The sequence below is a fragment of the Pseudorasbora parva genome, chromosome 8 (genome assembly GCF_024679245.1).
Source record: "Pseudorasbora parva isolate DD20220531a chromosome 8, ASM2467924v1, whole genome shotgun sequence".
Taxonomy (NCBI): Eukaryota; Metazoa; Chordata; class Actinopteri; order Cypriniformes; family Gobionidae; genus Pseudorasbora; species Pseudorasbora parva.
Genome location: NC_090179.1, coordinates 21346858 through 21369831, shown reverse-complemented (window position 1 = coordinate 21369831; position 22974 = coordinate 21346858). Strand labels below are relative to the sequence as shown.

At 38.5% G+C, this 22974-nt stretch overlaps 2 protein-coding genes across 5 annotated transcripts in view; both read right to left on the bottom strand.

The window, feature by feature from the left end:
• The window catches only part of meox2a (mesenchyme homeobox 2a), a 44398-nt gene extending 30760 nt beyond the window's left edge, over positions 1-13638 (bottom strand). For 3 of the 4 annotated variants that reach the window (XM_067450367.1, XM_067450364.1, XM_067450366.1), the window contains exon 1: positions 13534-13638. The gene's annotated coding sequence lies outside the window, so the exon portion shown is untranslated. Of the gene's footprint in view, positions 1-7514; positions 7773-13533 lie in introns of all 4 variants that reach the window. The other variant, XM_067450365.1, reaches the window with a different exon arrangement.
• Positions 13639-19986: 6348 nt separating this feature from the next.
• The window catches only part of crppa (CDP-L-ribitol pyrophosphorylase A), a 39040-nt gene continuing 36052 nt past the window's right edge, over positions 19987-22974 (bottom strand). The window contains exon 10 of the mRNA XM_067450361.1: positions 19987-20434. Coding sequence (XP_067306462.1) covers positions 20330-20434 — 105 coding nt within the window. The 3' untranslated portion in view covers positions 19987-20329. The remainder of the gene's footprint in view (positions 20435-22974) is intronic.

Below are 22974 nucleotides of genomic sequence, written 5' to 3'. Positions count from 1 at the left end.
ATTCTTTATATTCCCAAACCAGAATTTTATGATAAAATAACATGCATCAACCCATCATCCCTTCCCATTGACTAAATGGTACAGAAGAGTTACTCCATTAAAAGTTATTTAGTGTACATTTTTTATATTCTTTTCCCTTAAAGAGTAAATACTGACATGACATCCCTTATCTGGAATACACTGACTCACTCCCCAAAGGTTTGTTCATTCTGCATCTATGTCATCGGAGCAGGGATGTGGCTGTCCCCTCCAGGAAAGGTCCTGTTTTTCCTCATGAGGAAGAATTAACCTCTCAGACATTACCACAGCGAGCCTGCGGTGTGCAGTTTTAGGGCGAGTGTTTCCCTGCTTCACCACAGTCTGTGGCCCCATGGGCCCCTGTCCTGCCCTCTAATTAGATTACCCAACATTCCCAATTTCATCGGGCTGTGCTCTAGGCAGCCCTTACCTTAGAGAGCTGTATTACGGGGTCTTAAAGAGAGGAAATTACATAAATGGCTGTGAGACAGGATATTGTTACACCTGATAGTGTGCTGAAAAAATCACATCTGTGAAGTTGCAGGCCCTTGTTAGAATTTACAACCCAGCAAAAAATGTTTGCTGAAATGCCACACTGTGACTAAACAGTATGGAGAGACGTCACTGGTCGTATGAATTTAGGTAAACAACTACAGTTTTAAAGTTTATCTAAAGTTACACTGTTAAAAAAACAAAATGCATGCATTTTGCGGAAGAGCATTGTTTTAGTTATGCTTTGTTGTTGCGTGATAAATATGGTTATTTAACTGCTCATAAAACATTCAATACTAGGCTTAAGAAAAATAATGTTAGGTTACTGATGTAACACCGGTTCTCAGATAACATGAAGTGAGGAACGTGACCTATCGCGGAACCACCAATAACACCACGTCTGCCAACCATGGCAGACCAATTGCTGCAGCGATCAGGGAGTCTCGTTTCCCTGTATATAAGCCACAGCTACCTGCAATTCGTCATTCGCTGCATATCTCTTCTCCGTGCAGGGCAGCAAGGAGGGCAATGTTGTGAGATACATCACTTCATGTTATCATAGAACCGGGGTTACGTCAGTAACCTAACGTTCTTTTTCAAACATTCATTCGGTATCTCACTATATGGGATATAAACTCCCTCTGGACAGTAAATCTGCTCCCGTTTATTATTCCTGGGACATGCGTCGCACGTAATAACAGAAAGGTCCTACTGCTCCACATAATCAGGTCCTTCGCTAACAAGTGAAGCTTGTGCGAATGCACTCCTCTCTGTCGATGTTGTATGCTGTAACCGTTGTATTGTCTGTCCTGACCAATACATGATGATTCTTGAGAAAATGCACAAAATGCCTTAGAGCTGGTAACACTGTCAGTAGCTCTAGAAAGTTTATGTGCTTCTCTCTCTCAGTGCAGGAGACCAAACTCCCCTCACTGTTCTTCCCTTGAACACCGCCCCCCCAGCCCATGAGATGCATCTGTTGTCACCACCTTCTCAAAACAACAGGACCCAGAGGGCAACCTGTCCTGAGAAATGACGGGGCTCTCCAATGACAGAGCGCGCTCATGCATTCTAGTGAGAAGTGCACTCTGCGGCTGATACGGCTCGTGGGGCAAATGCCCTGCGACGCTGTCCAGTTCTGAAAATCCCTCATTCGCAGCAGTCCCAGGGGGACCACTGACACTGTTGAGGCCATCAGACCCAGTAGTTGAAGACACATTCTTAACGAGACTAAACTCCCTCATTGAAAGAGGGAGAGGCAGCCAAGAAATTTCTTGATGCGTTCTTCTGACAGGAATGCTCGAAACCTCACTGAATTCAACCTGAGACCCAAGTAGACTATTTCCTGTGAAGGAATTAGACAACTCTTAGTCTGGTTTATCTTGAAACCTAGTCTCTCCAGATGCGTCACTAGAGTGTAAGAATCAAGCTCTGCTTGCTGCAGGGAAGGCACGCAGATGAGCAGATCGTCCAGATATGAGGAAACTCTGACTCCTACGTTCCTTAATGGCGTCCGAGCTGCTTCCACACACTTGGTAAAAACTCTGGCCGCTAGAGTTAGTCCAAAGGGGATCTTCATATACTTGTATGCTGTGCCCTGATAAGCGAACCTTGGATGTTTCCTGTGATCAGGAAATATATCTATATGAAAATATGCATCCTGGAGGTCTATTGAGGTGAACCAATCCCCCTGACGAATACTTTGGCACAGAGTTCTGAGAGAAAGCATTTTGAATTTGTATTTTCTGAAGTATTGGTTGAGGACCGTAAATCCAAAATGGGATGGAGACCTCCCCCTCGTTTGGGAATCACAAAATAACGGGAGTATAAGGCCATCTTGCTCTCCTCCATTGGAATCACTCTTATCACTCCTTTTCTCGTTAAATAGGATATTTCTTCCTCTAAAACCTGAGTTGCCTCCCCTTGAGCCACTGAAATTACCACTCCATTGAACACAGGAGGTTTTACAGTGAATTGAAGTCTCCTCTGTCTATCGTGGTTAAAACCCAGGGATGAACTGCACATGCGCTTCAGTTCTCCACCTGGGCAGCGAGTAAGCACTTCCCGGCTTTGCTCACTAGCGGTACTGGGTCATCCTCTAGTGGCATAATGGGGGGGATATATTTATATCTTTGTGATATTTTCTTCTTTTTCTCCCACTCTGCACCCTTCCGCTCCTGGCCTGGATGTGACAAAGAAAACTTTATTTGAGAACAAACCTTGCAGGTGGAGGCAGAGACCATTCTTTGAGGGGGCGCTTGAGTAACATGGGCCCTTTTCCCATGAACACTGGACTTCAAACTGTCCACACGAACAAATTAGGTATAATTAGATAAGGGTGAGCTTCCGGCTTTCTGGGGAGACAGACCTCGAATGCTTCTCCCTCCGTTTTTCGCAGGTCACATTGTTGGCGCATAGCTGAGAACATTGTGCCGAACATGGCCTTTGGATCAATAGGGGGATCCAAAAACTCCTTTTTCTTTGTCAGAGAGGCCTGACAAACCCAGCTATAGCGATCTCTCTCCCACCACCGCTAACCACTCAGTGGGACGTGCGCAGGTTTAAATCTCCAATTATCCAAATCTTCTCCCAGAGCACTGGGTTGGGAGAACCAGAGTCTAGCTGACAACCCATTTCTAATAACTCCACCTGATAGGCTTTAAGGAGGGACGTCGCGTTCAAAGCACGGACGGCCAGTGCAGAAGATTTATAAATCTTCTGAAAACAGAGGTGGTGAAGCACACTATTTTCCCTGGCAGCGAGGCTCCGGCTGACGAGAGTGCTGCCCTATAATTCGGAAGCAAATGATTTGCCACCGATGATTCCACGCCATCTCAGCCATCCCCAAATTCTCCATTCTCTGAACATTCAGCCTTGAGAAGCCCTTGACAGGTACTCGGTGGGAAAAAGGCTTATCCCAAAACCTCTTCGTCTCAGCCACACAACCCGGGACGGCTGGAATAAACTGCTTAGCTGGAGGGAGACGTGACAGAAGTCTCTTTCCATCATATAAGTCTCTAACAGCTCTTTGATCTGCTGGTTGGGATGGCTAGTTGATCGACAGTCTAGCTGCGGTCCTGCGACAGACCTCGAGTAGGTCTGTATCCTCGCCGTGTGCTCGGCGGATGCGACTGCATCAGGGGAAGAATAGCATCTTCCTTGTTGTCATCCTCGCCTTCGAGGATGGTTGACTGTACTTCTCCATCTTCTCACCCCACAAGCTGGAGGCCTGTCGTGGACAATCCATCGGTTCCTCTCTAGGATGACCAGAGAGGCATGGGTCTGATTTTCCCACTACTGCGACACAAAGCCTCCGCTCTTGGGATTCAACAAAGAACTTTGCGCAGTGCGGACAGCCCTCGGGGTTAGACAGTGAAGCCTAAGCATGTTTAGCGCCCAAAGAGGAGATACAGAGACCGTGTGAATCCTTTGCAGAAATCCACATTCTGCAAGCACACGGATGAGGAGGACGGCCTTTTCCTCCAGGGCTCTTGTCGTGGCAAATTCTAAATCCTGATTGTCTTCAATATAATCAAAGAAAATTTCACTGATTCGAAGTTCCAGGTCTCAGGAAGGTAAACTTTATTGCATGAATAACAAAGTGAGATGTCAGCTGAACATCTGAACATCACATTCTCAATTCACACTTCTATACAGTTCTAACTCATGATTTTATTGCAGGTGTATTACTCCTTACACTCTTTGCCACAAAGGCTTCATTCATAAAATCTTGCCTTCTTTGTAATGGTGGCCAACTGCCACTTGTTTTTCTTTCTCATCCAATAGGCACCATTCTATGTATCTTTTCTTGATAGTCACCTCATATTTTCCACAATTATATACAAAAATAATTTTCTCCTAAGGAGCCTCTGGGCAAAATCATTACTGGTTTGACATTAGTTATGACCATGCTGACTCATCTCACATAAGTATAATCTTCCTTTGTTGGCTCTTCTTTTATTTTATTATCTTTTTAATCCTTAGTCTAAGTCTACTAAAGATAAATGAAAGTCACCCCCAATCTCTGGCTCTTTTGCAGAAGCCATGAAGCCTGCACCTGCCTCTTTGTACGGTATGCCCACCACGACTTTAAACTAATGTATTATGGAGCTGTGCTGAATAGATAGCGATTTTTTCCCCTTCTTTTTGGTGCATGGTGAGCACACCAAAAACATGGAAAAGTAAGTAAGTAGACACTTAAAGCCAAGAACTCGACATGAGGCGTTAGTTATCTTGCTCTAAGTAGCAAGTCACTCAACAAACGTTCAGAATATATTGTGTCTGGGATGTTACCTTGCGGCTCCGTCTGTAAACCATTGAGCAATAATTCCCAAAGTCTGCTGAGAACAGCTTCCGAAATCTTCACGGGGAAGAGAGCGAAAATGACGAATTGGCAGGTAGCTGTGGCTTATATACAGGAAAACGAGACTCCCTGATTGCTGCAGCGATTGGTCTGGCAGACGTGGTGTTATTGGTGCTTCCACGATCGGCATGCCCCTAGGCGTTCTCATATGGTGAGATACCGAAATACCGAATGTTTGAAAGCAGTGTTGCCAACTTAGCAACTTTGCCTCTATATTTAGTGACTTTTCAGACCAAAAATGTAACTACGACAAATCAAGTGACTTTTTGGACAAATGTCCACTACTCTACAAATGTCGCCAGTACTTTGCTGCGAGCGCGAGGTCTTGTTTTCTCCCTGCTGTCACACCTCTCTCTGCGTCTACCCTGTTCAATGAATGGCAGCACATACCGATTTTGAATGGAGTGAGGAGCAGATTTTTTTAAAAGTCGTTGTGGTTTTCACTCGCTCCGAGAGCGCTCCACTACCGCTCCATTACGAGTACAATTCATGCCAACGGGCCGGCACACAATAACTACATTTTTAGCCAGAACTAGAGCTTAGATCGGCTCAAAAAAATCAAGCCCGACCCTACCCGAGCCCGTGCACCTGAGACCGGCCCTGCCCGGCACATTAACTGTAATTATCGAGAACGAGCCTGTAGACTAATGAGCGGAGCGCAGCTGGTGTGACTCCGCTCGATAATCCTCAGGCGCGCTCATGAACCCGCCGGTAAAATGATGATCGCTCAAATACAGCTCATGACATGACATAAATCTGTAGCATAGCCTACTTGTTGTAGCCATTACACAATGTTTTTTTTTCTTTCATATTTAGGCTGTTTAAATATTATAATATTATATTTAAATTTCATCTGATTATGATAGATAGGCTATAAGTGCAAAGATGCGAGTGGGTCAGAAATGATTTTGGTGGTTATATTTAGTTTAATATTAAGTTTTGTTTTGCAAAAAGCATTTCTTTTGTTTTGTACAAATTGTCTCTTAATTTTAATAAAGGTTTCTTCGGCCAATTGCATGTATTTAATAAATAAAAAGCAAATAAGTAGACTATGAGGTCGCGGAAGCCATCGCTTTCCTCATGAACTGAAGCGCGTCTCAAATAAACTGAAACTCAGCAGGCTTGCCTCACAGACATGAGAAATATGTAGCCTAATATGTGTAGAAACGAAAATATTTAAATAAGCATAGTGCAGTTTTCAGAACTCACACGAAAACCAGCTTGATACAGATCATCATCACGGCATCACGGCGATGGGCATGAGCGGGATAAAGTTTAAGGGATTTTTTTTTTTTTTACCTTCCAGTGTTACTCATTGCGCGGCTTGCGAGCCTCATGCGGCTCGCCAAGCTTTAATTTGCGGCTCGCATTATATCACATGTGAATACGTATCAATAGTATGAGTGTGCAATCTCGTGGAATGTATATGAGTTTTGGCGTGCAAATGCTACGCAGTTTTTTGCGTGCATATGATACGCACTTTATGGCGTGTATATGACATATATATGATAATACGCGTATCGTATGCACGCGAAAAACTGTGTATCATATGCACGGCAAATACATTCCACAACGCTAAGTTAGGACGATTCTAACAGAGAAACCACCTCACCAATGAACATCTTGCATGCCTCACAAGGATTGCAACGACAAGCTACAAATACAACATGAAGAAAGTCAAAGAAATGCATGCATGCTTCCGCTCATCCCAGCATTAATGTTTTCCTGCTTTTTTGGATGGCGGGAGGCTTCGGCTTGGTCCGGTCTTTTTTAGTCTGCGTGTTCTTCAATCCGCAGCGACGCGGAGCAGAGCGCAGTCAGAAGCAGAGGTGTGTGTGTATACATCTGAGCCTCTGTAGCAGATATATGCACCTTTTGCAAAAATGAAAGTTAAGACATCTGTCATTTATTTATCTATTGTATTGTATCTTCAATTTTCTTTTTGCGACCAAGTTTTATTTTCACAAAAATATTCAGGCAAATTAATAAACTTTTGTCTACTCTAATTTCACAATTTTTAACTGAAAATATGCCTGTGATTCATAATGTAGGCCTAATTAACGAACAAGAAATATTAACAAAGCCATTTTCATCAGATAAGGCATTTTTTGTGCTATTGTTATCTAATTTTTTGGCCTTCAGAACATCTTAAAATGCACATATGTAGATCATAGAAATCAAAATTTTCTCGGGGGAGCATACCCCCCAACCCCCCTAACATTTTGGATCTCTGTAATTATAAACATTATTGGATACAAAAATGACAAAAATGTAAAGTATGAACATGCAGTAAGGGGGTAATATTTGCTTTATAAGTAATAAACAGCCAATATCGTAAGGGTATGCATGTTTGTAAGCTACTAGTTAATGGCGCAATTAGGACACTACACTTTGTTACCATTTTTTTTACCCTCACGGGGGGCTAAGCTCCCCTAAAACGAAAAGCCCCTGCTTTTTGCAATAAAAGTGGCTCTCCTATTGATTTTGTGCTATCAGTGCGGCTCTCATGAAAAAAAATAGTGAAGACCACTGTTCAACATACTGAATATGATCGCGTGAAAGCACATTTGAAACAGGTAGCACTTATTCACACACGTAATCGTTCTCTCTAATGCATTCAAAAACATCTTGTAGCGCTTACCTGCTTACAGATATCAGTACTGTATATGATTTTGAATGAGCAGACATCTATATTGATCCGTAGATAAAATAACTGATGAAAACGTATGTTCATCTTTCCAAACTTCCAAACATAATTTGGGAAATTGCTGCCGCTCCACTCTGCTCACATAGCCTACTCTGGTGTTGACTCGCAAGCCTCGCAGCAGGGCGGGGGCGTTGCATCACGATGGTGTTTCTTCATCGTGATGTCGGTCAGCCATCGTCCATCGGCACAACCCTACCTGCAGGTATGCATGACCAAAATGAGTATGACCAAAATGAGACACGTCACGGATATGCTAATTGATGCATGACGTCATCTAGCGACGTTTTGGGCAGGCTTTAGCGACATTCCTTGGAAAATAGTTGGCAACACTGTTTGAGATAGAACCAGTTTAGACTGAAAGGGTCTCAAATTGAGGTCACGTTACTTCCACATTGTCTGACATTTTGATGATAATAAGCTGTTTATAAGCTCTGTTTTGTTCAAATTTTCATTTTTTCCACAAATTTACAGGACAAGCATATAGGCTAGATTGTGCATTTATTTATTTATTTATGAAGAGAAAGTTGAACAGAGACTGTGGGTCACCTTTCATCATGAATGTTTGTCCAATAAATCGCAATAAGCTTTGTGCTTTGTTACTTTTGATAGGAAAACAAAGTGTCATCTTTCAAATTCTGTGCATTTTATCATAAAATTCAAACAATAAATATTTAGTTTTGGTCTTTAAAGCTGCAGTCTGTAAGTTTTCCATCTTTTTTGCCATCTCTGTTTGAAACCAGCAATTGCAGGTATTTGCGGAATTGTCATCTTTACGCGAGTTTTGCATCAGAATCTAATGTTTTGAGGAGTTTGTGTGGCTGTCAGTGATTCACCGCACCGGTGTGGATACTGTACTTTGGAATCACAGATTATACATCTGGTAAGTATGACCAAAATGAGAATTTTCCCAGCGAAATGTCATCTGAACAAGTAACATGTCTGCCACTTTTGTTCTGACAAACTAAGAAAAAAGCGGTACAATAAATCACACTACCAAAGGTGATTAAAAATCACTTAAAATCCTATCAAACCGTGCAAATTATTATTATTATTGCTATAGCCAGGGGTGGAAATGGGGGGGTACGCGGGGGGACAAAGTCCGGGGAGTGAATTTCGAGGGGGGACGGAGTTCCAGTTGGAAAAAAAATGGTTAGGTTTACTTGGGGTTTTTTTTTTTTTTTTTTTTTTTTTGGAAATTAATTAAAATATTTTAGCCACAATATAATAGCCACATAAACGTAACGTAATGTCTAATACAAACTTCTGTGGAATATTCTGTGATAATGGCTGCGCAATCTCGATTTTTGTGATTGGCCAATGCCGGCAGACTGCAGCCGATGTAAATATTTCTCCATTATGAGCGCATTTTATTCAGATTATTCCTCACAGAACTTCAGTTCAAAACAGACCGCCTGAGGTAAATTATCTGAAATGATTTGGACCGAAAATCTGAACAGAAACTGTTATTTTAAATGGATAAAGCTCTGTTAAGGCAGTGTTTCCAAACCGGGGTGCCGCGTCACCATAATGTGTCGTCTGACGAGAGCAGGGGTGCCGTGAGTGAGTGTGTGAGTGAAGGTGCACTTGCACCGCAGTTCATCTCACATCTGATGACGCACCTATATAGACTAACTTGAAAATAATTCTTTATGTATGTTTCTGTCGATGGATACGTGCTGATACATTACAACAGCGATAATAAAAGATAAAACGTGGCCAAAGCGGTATCTCTTTGTAAACTGTTCATGTATGCGAGTGCTGCCGTATGTCCGAATATGACCAGTCGTTTTCACCGTCATCACCTGGGTATATTTGCCAGAAGACACGCACACTGTGAGAAAATCTGTCTCTGTGCACTCATCCCAAAGCGCGCACACGTCAGTGCGCGAATATTAAGTTATCTTTTAAGTCTTGTGCTTGAACGGACAAACTTGCACAAAAAGTATGTCAACATGTCCATCTTGATGAGTATCAAGCAGACATAGTCTGTATATGCCTTAAGTGAACTCATGGGCGTCGGAAGCAAATACAAAGTGGGTGGGTCAGCTGGTGTGTGGTGAGCATTCTGGCGCAATATGGCTGCCGTCGCACCATCCAGGTGGATGCTGCACATTGGTAGTGGTTGAGGAGATTCCCCCTCCCCATGTAAAGCACTTTGAGATCCTAGAAAAGCGCTATCTAAATGTAATGAATTATTATTATTATTTTGATATGTAATGGGAAAAGGTAGTAGAGCGAGTGTGATGAAAGGCAGACTCGAACCTCTGATCGATTTGCGTCAAAGCTTGATGCATGCGTATTACCCCCTACTCTATAACCAGGATAAATAACTCTGTGATTTCTCTAATTTTGTCTGGCCCAATCAATCGTTTCGTAAACGGCACTATTTCTATCTGGACACGGAGCATAATAAACATGCAACTTGTTCATTATCATTAGGCTACCTGTGAAACTGTTGATTTCTATGGCAGTTAAATAATATTGTCTTTTTATTAGACTATTGACTGGTTTGAGTTTCTTTATTGGTATAGTCAAGGTATGGCCTCAAACGCACCATAATGCAGGAAATCACATCCACAAAATAATAAATTTTCTATGTGCTTTATGTGCTAAGAACTGAAAGCATTTCGAGATGACAACATTGTCAAAACGATCACTGTTCGCATATCCGTCACTTAACCTGAGGACAACTTAATTAGAAGGTATAGCCTATCTTAAACTGTGCAAAAAATAAAAAAATAAAACACATCTCCAAACTACAGCCGGCCCAGTGAAGTTCGGCCATTTCCACCACTGGCTATAGCCTACTTTGTTCTCAAATTGTCAATGTTAACAACATAAGCATTGTTATGTATTGTGTTACCTGATTTCAATTTTACAGTCTTAGGGTGCGTTCACACTTGTCATGTTTGGTTCGATTAAAACGAACCCTGGTGCGGTTGCTCGGTTAGTACGGTTCATTTGAACATATGTGAACGCTGCCACCCGAACTCTGGTGCGCACCAAACAAGCGGACCGAGACCGCTAAAAAGATGGGTCTCGGTCCGCTTCCAAACGAACTCTGGTGCGGTTCGATTGATATATGAACACAACACGGACCAAAGACATGTAAACGGACCAAAAACCGGACGTAATGTCACAAGATGCGACGCATAATGCAGCTGATTTGACGACGCGGAAAGATCGGCGTATCCAAAATGAGTAACTTTAACGTTAGAGGGCAAACGTAGAGCAACGAGGAAGAGCCTCATCAATATTTGGTCAGACGAGCATGTTTCGAAAATGCTAGAAAAAACGCACAAAAAGCATACCTTGCTCTTCTCATCAAAGCTCCTGTGTTGCCCATTATTAGCAGGTACAGACGACAGAACGGCCGTCTCTTTTGCATAAGAGACGCCTGACTCTTTTCTGCACAACGGAGGAAATCCTGCTTGAATGTTTTGAACATTTTATGAGCTCTTCATGAGTTCTCAGCGGGTAAAAATAATGCCACATGTACACGCATAAAATGATCGCGTTTAATCCAGCACACAGCGTTGTTTTCCCAGCTAACAATTTTAGGTTATAAGAACGTTTCCCTAACGTTCCCATTAAGTTCTAAAAACGTTTTTGAACGTTCTAGGAACGTTGAAATGTCCAGTTTGTGGAACGTTGTATTAACATTCTCATTAGGTTCTAAGAACGTTAAATAACGTTCTTATAAGGGTGTGGCGTATGATCAAATAAAATATTCCTGTTTTCTCCTTTACTGTACTTGCTTTTGTTTATTGACATCTTATTCTTTCTTAAAAAAAAGCTAAAACCACTTTTATAATTGACTTTTATATTTATATTACATTTATATTTAGTACATAATTAGTTTACTAGATTTTTCTTCTGATTGTAAAAAAATTAATATATACACGAAAATAGCATTTAAGTGTCATTAAGTTATCTCTGGATATACAAATTATGTATCTGAAGTTTGAGAAAAAAGCTGTATGACTAATTTGAAATGACTAATACTTTTTTTAATGTAGTAACGTTTTTAAAACGTTCCACTAACAATGTAAGAATAACGTTTTATAGCTAACGTTTTTAGAACGTTTCTCTATAGCAAATAACGTTGGCACAACGTTCTAATAACGTTACTGCGAGAACGTTTTTTGATAACGTTGAGAGAACTTTCAGAGAACGTTAGCCAACGTTCTGAGAACGTTCCCTGTTAGCTGGGTTGAACATTTCATGAGCTCTTCATGAGTTCTCTGGTAAAAAAAATAATGCCATATGTGTTACACGCATAAAATGATCGCGTTTAATCCAGCACACAGCGTTGTTTTGAATGTTGTGAACATTTCATGAGCTCTTCATGAGTTCTCTGGTAAAGAATAATGCCATATGTACACGCATAAAATGCCAGCGCGTGTAATCCGCACACAGCATTGTTTTGAATGTTCGGTAAACGAGCTCCTACGTCATATAAGCCGACCAATCAGGTTGTGGCCGTCTCCCAATGCCTTTGGTTCGGTAACTTTAGGTTCGCTGTTAAAAATGCCCGTGTGAACGCTAAGCGGACCAGGGGCCTGTACCATGATGGTAGTTTAACAAACTCAGGGTTAAAGGGTTAGTTTTGAGTTGACAAAACCAAACCATAGTATTAAGGCTTTGTTGGTCCCATGATGCTGATCATCAACTTTCTTTGTCAACTCAGGCTTTGATCCTGATTTCAGGAGTTTAGCTGTGACATCAGTAGTGAACAGCCAATCACACGCTGTGGAACTGAGATGAACTTCTCGCGAGACAATCAGTGAGATTAATTTCTCTCTTCTGCAGAATGTTGCATGATTGAAAAATATTGAGAATTAAAATTTTAAAAAATACACAGCAAGAAGAAAAGCTGTCTATGAAAAAGGACAACTTTAAGAAAAAATAGTATACGGCAATGCAAGTAAAAGTTATGAAGTTAGTTTAGTTGATATAGAGAAAATTGAACATTTAAGCTCAGTAAGCTTCTTTTTTTTAATAGGCTAGTTTTATTTATTGATTTTAAAGCTTATCCATATGACTTTATGCAGTGGATGTAATTTATATGACTTATGTATTAATTTTAACAAAGTGCCTATTAATGATTGATTAACTAAAATGATAAATGTGTAATTGATTAAAGGTATAATAATTACATAAATTATATCTAAATCCTTCAAAATTATTATTTTCTATAAATAAGCATTGTTAAAAACCAGACGCTTTAGTCTTTAAAAACCCTTTACAATGCAGTGACCTTTAATTTGGAGTAGAAACAGGGGGAGTGACTTTATTGCATTAGAGGTGTGTCACTTTACTCACAGTTGATTGGTTCAATTTCAGATAGAGATCTCTAATCCAGAACGTAACCTGCCCCAGAGCAGGTTAGCTGTGGAGCGTAAGTTACTATGGTGATGAACACAGCTAAAAGCCAAACCACTTTAATGGTACCTAAAACCCAGGATTGGCACAAACTAAGCTTAAACAAATCTGGCTAGCCAGCTAAACCAGCTTCATGGTACAGGCCCCAGGACTATTATGTTTGTTTTTGTTTTTTGGTCCGGACCAAACTAACCAAACGAACCGAACTACAAGTGTGAACGCACCCTTATTTGCTTTTGATGGGTGAATCCAGTGTTCACTGGCTCCTTCTTTATGGCGTGACGCAAACCAATGGCGGCAAGATCGCATTTCCCAAGGAACTCACTCAAATTATAACATTAGTGCAAGCTTACCGTTGCGAATCGGGCTAAGGGAAAGAGATAGTTTTAAGCACTTGCTGGTTATGTACTTGCGCAAAAATTGATTTTGTATAATGTTTAACGCTACTTTAATGTGGCGCGAGATGTACGCCCTAGCGTGAGTGAACGCGGCCAACCCTTCACTTACAGAACGAAATAAATAATTATGAACATCAGAAAATACTGTTCAAAGATGCAGTCCGACTTACCGAAATCCATAGCATGTCTCTAATTGCTCAGTTAGTGTTTCAACCAGGTTTCAACTGCAGAAGACCTTCATTAGCCTGCTTCACTCAGAAAAGCCATTTGTTGACCATTCTCTTCAAAAAAGAGCGCAATCGCCACCAAGTGGACAGTGGTGGTAAATACAGTTACACATAAAATCACCCTCACTGTAATCTGTCAAAATGGCAGACGTTATTTTTTGATCCGTCAATAATGGACATTTCGTTTGGTTAACGCAACCTCTGGTTAAAAGCCAAATAGCTGAAGATGCAGATACCTAGACAACTTGAAAATAAATTCCATCACAGAGCTAAAACAACCACAATTAATATATTTTTAATAAAATGAAAATCATCTGCTGAGTAAGCCTAATAAAAACATCACTTTTACAATCCCCCAAGTCAAGCCAATGTTGATTCTCATTATTACAACCTGTTGCATTTGGACATGAAACACACAGTCTTACAATATAGCTAAATCAATCAGATCGTAAAACAGAACACTTTCTGGAGGAAGGATTGATGATGCATTTAAATTTTGAACAAAAAAAAGCTATATGGTGTAGTTATACTTTAAAGAAAATCAGAGTAAATACAATTTTTAATGTTGATGCCTACATTTGAACTTGGCCTAAGAAACAACAAAGCAGAGTGAAATATCAAACATGGCCAAAACAAACACACCAAAGCTTGTGGCTTCACAAAATCACAAATTTACATGTGTTGGGCATGCAAGAAGATTCTCAAGAGACCTGAGCGCGGGTCTCTCTGATTTCACAGGGTAGAGGTGCTGAATTTGAGTGATGTTCAGTCATTAATCATCTTTGCAGAACAGTAGGAGGCGATCCGACAGACCACAGGCATGTTTGAGAGAAAGGTTCACCTCTCCATCTCATTTTGATAATTTGTACAGATTCATTTGTTCTGCAATTTTTTTCATAAACTTTTTGGCTGAAACTCTCTCATAGCAATTAAAAATAGAAGCGGTCTAAATATTTTAAAAATAAATAAATAAATATAATCTTGGAAGACTGATGACCAAAAAATGTCTGTCCAATCATTGCATTCGGTCTGAATGTCCTACCTACCTGTGCATTATTTGATGAATATAAAGTTCTAAAGAACAGTATTTATTTGAAATATTATAATTATGAAATATTATTTGTCTTCACTGAGACTTTTGAAAAGTTCAATGCATCCTTGCCGAATACAAGTATTATTATTTTGTATTACCAGTAGGCCTATATGCCTATTCACTAATAATAAACACAATTGTTATACAACTTTTTTTCATTTTAAATTAAGTTATATAACATAACTTGACATAAAATGAATATGCATTTTTTTGTATAAATAAATAAATAAAAGTAATCAGACTTGTAGATCTTCTTTTGTTATAGTACAGTTCCTCAAAACACGTGGGAAGAATTTTTGTTCTTGGTCTGACAGTCCTCAATTTCCAGCTGTACGAGACAAGCCAGAAAAATTCACCAGAAAAGCTGCAAGCAAACCATAAGAAGCTGATGAAACCCAGTCAGAAATGGAGCAAACCCCTGCCGTAAGTTTCATCTACACCGGCAGCACCACATGCATTTAATGCAGCTCTGCCAGAGGAAAATGAGTGAAACCTCTCTCATACATAAATATGGTGAGAGCTTACTTGACCATTTCACAGCTGTTCCCGGTTAGCGGTTTTCTCAGAACGTTTCACACGAACTCTCGGAGCTGTACAAGCAAATGAACATGAATCATATTGTCTAAAACTAATCCAGACATGCTATTGTACTCTAGCCTCAGAGGACGCAAGTGTGTAGTGTAGTGTAGTAAACTAGATACATTAAACACAGAAAATTCAGGGGGATAAAATCAATCAATATTATACTTGGCAATGATATCCATAGTCTTCAACCGTTACAGCCAGGCTTCATATTGGCAAAAATAAGGCCATGTCTAATGTCTACATTGTAAGCATGTGATAACAAAACCAAAGTGCAGATATTTTCTACTTTTGATTGATTGTGTACTCTTGATAAAGGCATCTGCTGAATTATTAAATGCGTATAGTAAGTGGGATCATTTTTTAAAAGAAATGAATTACTTACTCAGCAAGGGTGCATTAAAAATAAAAGCAAATACATAATGTTACAAAAGGGCAGCATGTTTCCACCATGATAATAAATGTTTCTTGAGCATCAAATTATTAGAATGATTTCTGAAGGATCATGTGACACAGAAGATGGATGATGCTGAAAATTCAGCTTTGACATCACAGGAATAAATTACATTCTAAAATACATTCAAATAGAAAATCGTTTTAAATTGTAATATTTAAGAATATTGCCATTTTACTGTGTTTTTGATCAAATAAATGCAGCCTTGGTAAGCATTAAAGACTTCTTTCAAAACAAAAAACAAAATATTCCTGATCCCAAACTTTTGAATTGTAGTTTGTGTTCGTGTAATTGTCCTTGCTACACTGTAAACATTTTTGGTTGTTTTTTGTTGGTTTAACTTAAAAAAGTATGTAACCTGGTTGCCTTAAAATTTTGAGTTTATTGAAATAAAAAATTTGAGTTGATACAATGAATGAAATTTGTTTAATAAATAGAAACTCAAAATATTATTGTATCTGAACCACATAAAACATTTGATAAATCATGAAAATAGCACTATTTGGCATGTTTCACTGCGTCATCAGAAATAAAACCCAATATGCTTACAAAATCTTTTAATAATATTTTAATAAAGGTTGTCGAATCTCAAATTTTTTTTGTTGTATTAACTCAAAATTTTAATTTCAATGAACTCAAAATTTTAAGGCAACCAGGTAACTTTTTTTCTAAATATTTTTTTACAGTGTACAGACATCATTCAAAAATATTGATACACTCAAAAAAATTGTTCAGGCCCTTCATAGATACAACACATTTAAATTTTCGCTTTACTTAAACATATCTAATTTAGATAAAATTTAATTTAATTGTGTTAAGTCAACCTAATATATTTAAAACTGAAATTTACCTAATTAATTTGTGTTAAAACTAGATAAAATATTTGAGTTGACATAACTAACTGGGCAGTGGATCTGTAGTTCTCAGCATGCTTTGCAAAGGACTAAATTATGAGAGTAAATTAAAGGGATTAGGGATTAAAGTGTTAATTTATGGTTTTCTTTAAAGGGAAAGATGTTGTTAGTTAATGTTAGTGTTTAATGTTTAGTTATGTTGGACTTAATTAGTAATGTTTTTGAATTCGTGGTTACGATTTTGCTGAAGAGCGGTGCCTGGGCTTAGTCTCTGGGCACTCAGTGATCAATGCGAATGTTAGGCGTTACATCGCCCTTTTCTTAAATTTTCATTATATACATTGTGTATGATGATGAAAGTATGACACGTTCAAAAAAGTAATTTTATAAGTATAAAAATATAACTTAAACTGTATTTGATCAAATTGAATTGGAATAACTCAATTACATTGTCCAAAACTGAGTTTGACCAACTCAATTACATTTCATTGCATGAATTAGATTTTTTTATTTGGGGCTACACATATTTATTGGATGGAAAACCTGCCCTCAATTAAATTGAGTTTGTCCAATGAGTTATTTTTTTGAGTGTATGGTCAATTCCCCTTGTCCATCATAGTCATATAGTTTGATCATAGTCAACAGAATAGAACATTTTAAACCTGATCCTCTCACTCTTGCTCCATCTTAAGTCTTTCCAGAAATGTCCATGACATGTTACTGAACATCTGAAAGGTTAATCCATCTCAGTCAAAACCTCAGACTTCACGCAGAGATATGCTCTCAGTATCCCGCTGGCAGCCGAAAACCAACGCACTCACCTTCAGATACATGCCCCTAACAGAAACGTGGAACAAATTAAACAGCTAAAAAAATAAGAGTTTGGATAAGAGAGAAAGGTTATGCAAGAGAAGGTGACAGAAACGTTGTTTGTTTTAATGAATGAAGCACTAAAGCTGGTGTATATTTTTTCTAGAAGTAAAATTGTAGAAAAATCAAGACTTGCTAAGATTGAGTAAACGGCGTCAAGTGAAAAAAAAAAAAAAAAAAAAAAGGCCATTCACGCCATGGCAGGAACAAGCTCATGATTGGTTTGCCTGTAGCAGGCCTTCACTTTGAGCCGGCACTCAGACAGAAACGACACAGGAAGTGACTTTAACAGCCCGCCGCAATTATCGCATGCTCATTGGACTGGAAGCACAAGGCCGTAATCAATTAGCAATCTGCGGTGAGCGCAGGAGAACAAGTCTGGCGAGTTCAGTACGTGTAGACGCAAATTTGGAGGATAGTCCGGGATCCTGTTTTTGTCAGACAGGGGTTAAGCTATAAAAACAGCTAAATTTATGAAATGTGGTCACCAGGGCCTTTCCAGCTGAGTGGGTGTAAAGCCGGCCAACAGAACAAATTGGAGAGCTGATGATCTGCATTACTTAAGGAGGCCTGAGGGTCAGGTAAATAAAGCAACCGCAAGTTTAACAGCATCCGAGAAAGACACATTCATGACAACAGTGTTTAGAATTTGTAGGAAGAGATAAATATGTCATATACAAAATTCTCTCTCTCTCTCTTTTTTTTTTTTTTACTTGTAATTTAAAATGTATCAAAAGTTTGAGGTCAGTAATATTTTTCAGTATTATTTTCTTTTGAAAGAATTGTCTTTTACTCACCCAGGCTGCATTTATTTAATAAGAATTTTAAACAGTAAATTACTGTAAAATTTCAGAAATCATTCTAATACTGATTTTGTGCTTAATAAACATTTCTTATTGTCATCAATGTTGAAAATAGTTATGCTGCTTAAAGGCTGAGAATAGGCAATTTTTTTTCATAAACACTTTGTTGTACTGGTCAAAACCCTTCACACCGTAACAGCAATTAATAATAGAAGTACACTTTTAAAAAAAATATCAGGTCTCAAATTCAGGTCTCCAATCACATCTAAATTTCTGTGAATTAAAATGCACCAATTTAGATGTGAGCAGTCACTAGAACATTTTCATAAGTCTCAGGACCAAAAAATGTTCATCCAATAATTGCATTCGCTCCAAATGCAATGCCCTACCTATGATACGATGCCCTACCTGCCTGTCAGCATATGTATTTTTCCATACGTCCACGCCACGAGTTTTGGACAGTCACGAGCACCACAAATATACAGCAGCCACCTTTTACAGTTCCTCCCAAACCAAAGCAATGACCTTATGCTACGGTCACGCCATTTCATATAGCCCCAATTATGAGATGGCAACCCGTGACGTTTTCAGATTTATGTTTCTATCTTAACAAAGCTGAATGAATGCAGCAGTCAGGTGGTACAAGTAAAGGCTCTGAAAGTTGTTTGCGTTCATTATTATTGTAATGTTATATGCTTTCAGACATGAGATACTAATGTCTTGTGTTCAGAAATGAGTGAAACCTCTCTCTAAAACGTTGCTGTTGTGTGACTTTATGCCACTACTGGTAAAATTTTTGTGGATTGGCGCATTGCCCTGCAGGAAAAAAAAACAATCCTTTGAGTTGGGAAACATTGTCAGAGCAGAAGAAAGAATGTTTTTTTCCAGGATAACTTTTTACGTAGGGCAATGCTCCAATCCACACAGAAAGGCCTGTCAAGGTGTGGATGAAGGACCACCAGATCAAGACCCTGTCATGTCCATCACAATCTCCAGACCTGAGCTCCACTGAAAACCTCTTTCGCTGCTTGAATTTTTCACCAGGTTTGGCATTAAGTTACCCAACAGTAATGAGACTGACTGATAGGGAACGTGCAGACGCATGAAAGCTGTGATTGGAAATCAGGGTTATTCCAAATATTAATTTCTGAACTCTTCCCAAGTTAAAATATTTTCTTTGCATTATTTAAGGTCTGACAACACAGCATCTTTTTTGTTATTTTGACCAGTTGTCATTTTCTGCATAATAAATAAATGCTACAATTTATATATTTTTAATTTGGGTGAAATATTGTCAGTAGAATAAAAAACAATAATCATTTTACTCAAAAAAATAAAAACAATTCCAGAGCTGTATATGTTAACATATTTGTTGTTAGTGGCAGATCAATCATATCACAACAATCTCTTTGAGAAGAGATTTCCTAATCCTTAATTTTCAGGAAAGATCAAGCTAATTTAAAGATCAGATTAATCATAAGACTCTGTGTTAACAGAGGTGCTGTTAGAAATATGATTTATTTTAAAATTAAACTAAAGAAACATTCACTAAACAGTTTACAATAAGGATTTAAGGTTATAATGGCAAATCTAATATAGTTCCCAATGGTGATGCACAACAGCTGATTTTCATTCCTCTCCACAAGAGGGCAGCATTTTATTAAATATAGAGAGGATCTCATGCTTTCAATGTGATGAAGCCATAAGATTTTGTACCTCTAAAGGAACGATTTCACCCCATACATTTTCATATTTTTATTATATGATATATAATATATATAATTAAAAAAAAAAGAAAAAATACACAAAAAAAATATGTAAGGATCCTTTTAATTGTGCTTTGATGTACATGAGCCTAGGGAAACTTGGCCAATTTTGCATTTGAATTTGCTTACCTTGAAACAAATCATTCAATTGATCCAAACACTGACGGTCTGACTACACTTACGCTGTCTCTCGCTATCTGTAATTTATTTTATATTGAAATTTCATTTGCAAATGTTCTTTGACCTTTGAGATTCTGTGCTGCTGTCTTTGTGAGTCCTGGTTTGTCTCCCGTAATGCATCTTCTCCTGTCTCAGTTTCAAGCATGAAGCAGCTGACCAGTGAGAGCAGCATTTCGCTCTCTGATGAGGGCGATAGTGATCTGAGCGAGTCTCTCCACAGATCTCTCCCACTGCTCTGGCACCTGAAGACACAGACACACACTTTGGGTTTTCATGTTTTATGGGGACTTAAATGATATAATGATTTTTATACTGTATAAACGGTATATTCTATCCACTAACCCTTAACATACCTATCATAGAAAACCTTCTCCATTTTTACATTGTCAAAAACACATCACTTAGTATAAGTTATAACCTGTTTTTCTCATGGACCAACAATGTCCCCAAAAGGAGAAGGAATTCGGATATTGGCATCTTTGTGGGAATATTTTTTCCCCATAACGTAGGGTATTCTTGTACAAAACACACACACACAGAGAGAGAGAGAGAGAGAGAGAGAGAGAGAGAGAGAGAGAGAGAGAGAGAGAGAGAGAGAGAGAGAGAGAGAGAGAGAGAGACAGACACACACAGAGACTCACACACACACACACATATATATATATAAACACAATAGAATACACAAACAGATGTGCTCAAAACCTTCTTGACTTAACAGCCGCGATATTTGGCAGCCCAAGAAATACCAAAATATCAGGCCTCCTATTGTGCTCACAGGGTTTCAGGTTTTGTTTTCATGTCTTTTGTTCAAGATTTCAGGTTCTCTCCTCTTAATGTTCTCATGCCAGGTCTTTTTATGCTTTTGCATCAGTGATAAATTGCTCCTGGTCTTCTCATCTCACTAGACTGTGTTCAGATTTACAAACTGCATTAGACAAAGAAAATCTGCACTTTTCAGCTGACGCTGGACCAAAATCTTGCTTATCTTTAACAACTTCTGTCAGACTAACTTAAAAGTGATATATAATATAAATTTAGAATATATTAACTAAGTAAATAAGTTGATATAACTTTAATTAAATAATGATAATATATATCATATAAAATCAAGTAATCAATTAAATAAATAACAATTAAATATGTCAATAAATTAGCAGTGTTATCTTTGTATTTTACACATTCTCCTCTGCTATCTTAAAGGCACAATGTGTAAGATTTTTAGATAAAAAAAAATATCCAAAAACCACTAGAAAAGTCTTATACATTTTGTTGACTTGTCTACATACATTATCCCAAATGTTTCCAAGAATGTTTAACTCCAGAGAAATAAGCCTGTTTAAATCTGTACATCACTTAACAAAGAAATCATACCTGCATTACCCTCAATGTAGCATTTTATTTTGAAGAGACCATTGAAACACCAAATACGCTTTAATATATTATATTTTATTATTACACGGCTCTGTGAAATACTTGATTCTGATTGGTCAATTGCGCATTCCAGGGGTATGTTATTTCCAGATAACAACCACTCATACAGGTACTACGAGTTATCTTACTACGACTGGTACTACTTCTACGCTTAACGCTGGCACCATCTTGTGGCTTAAACAGCCGTGGGTTACAATGGAAGACTTCAAGGCAGGTTTCCTTTATAACGTTTTTAATATGGATATTTTTCTTAAACAAACGCATCGATTCGAATCAGAAGGCTCTATTAACCCATCAGAGTCGTGTGGAGCACGTTATTTGACAGACAGACGCATTTTTTATGGACTTTTTTTTAGCACAACTACAACTACTGCTTGGATTAACGTTAGCCTTGACTTTTTTTTGTCTGAAAGAAGTATACACCTATGATAACTTGATGGTGAGTAAATCATAGGCTTGGTTTCATTTTTGGGTGAACTAACCCTTTCAGCATTCATTTTCAACATTTAGCAAGGGCATATGGCAAATCTTCAGCAATAGATAAAGGCTTAAAGCAGGTTGGAACTGTTTTTCTTCGTGGAAGCTTTGCATAAGAGCTAATAAAATATTTAATCAGACAATATTTTGTGTCTAATAATTATTTATTTGGGACTAGTAGCCGTGTAATAAGCGGGATAATGTACACCCAGCCGGTTGTTACCGCAGAATAAACCCCTTTAGAGTGATGCAAGACCCCTCCGCTTCACGTCGGGGTCCTGATCACTCTGTCAGAGTTTATTCTGCGTTAACAACCGGCTGGGTGTACATTTTCCCTTACTTAGACAAGGGAACAACTGTTTGGATATATTTATAGACAGAAAACTAATCATTGTTATCAAGGCTTGACATTAACTATTTTGCTCACCAGCCACTGTGGCTAGTGGTTTTCCAAAGTTACTAGCCACTCAGCCTTTTCACTGGCTACAATTTTTTTGTTGGCTAATTGTGTTGATTCCTCGCTCTAACGCGGCATAAGTAAATGACCACTGTAAACACCCAAATCATGTTCAAATCACAGGTCATCAAATAAGCCTATTTAGCTCTGATAAGGTTGTGTGTAAAGCTCCTTTATCTCAACAGAGAAACACTAACAGTTGCTTGTCTGAAAAAAAAGATTTTTGGTGTAAATATAATTTATTCTCACGCAATATTCTCATCAGTGCTATCAGCTGACATATTTAAAAGTCAATACAGTAGCTTAGTGAAATACATATCCATATTTTCATGTGATTTGACGGTTTATTTTATGAAATATCTAAAATCTAAAAGGTGTGCATCATACTGGACACCTATGAATATTTCTTGACTAAGT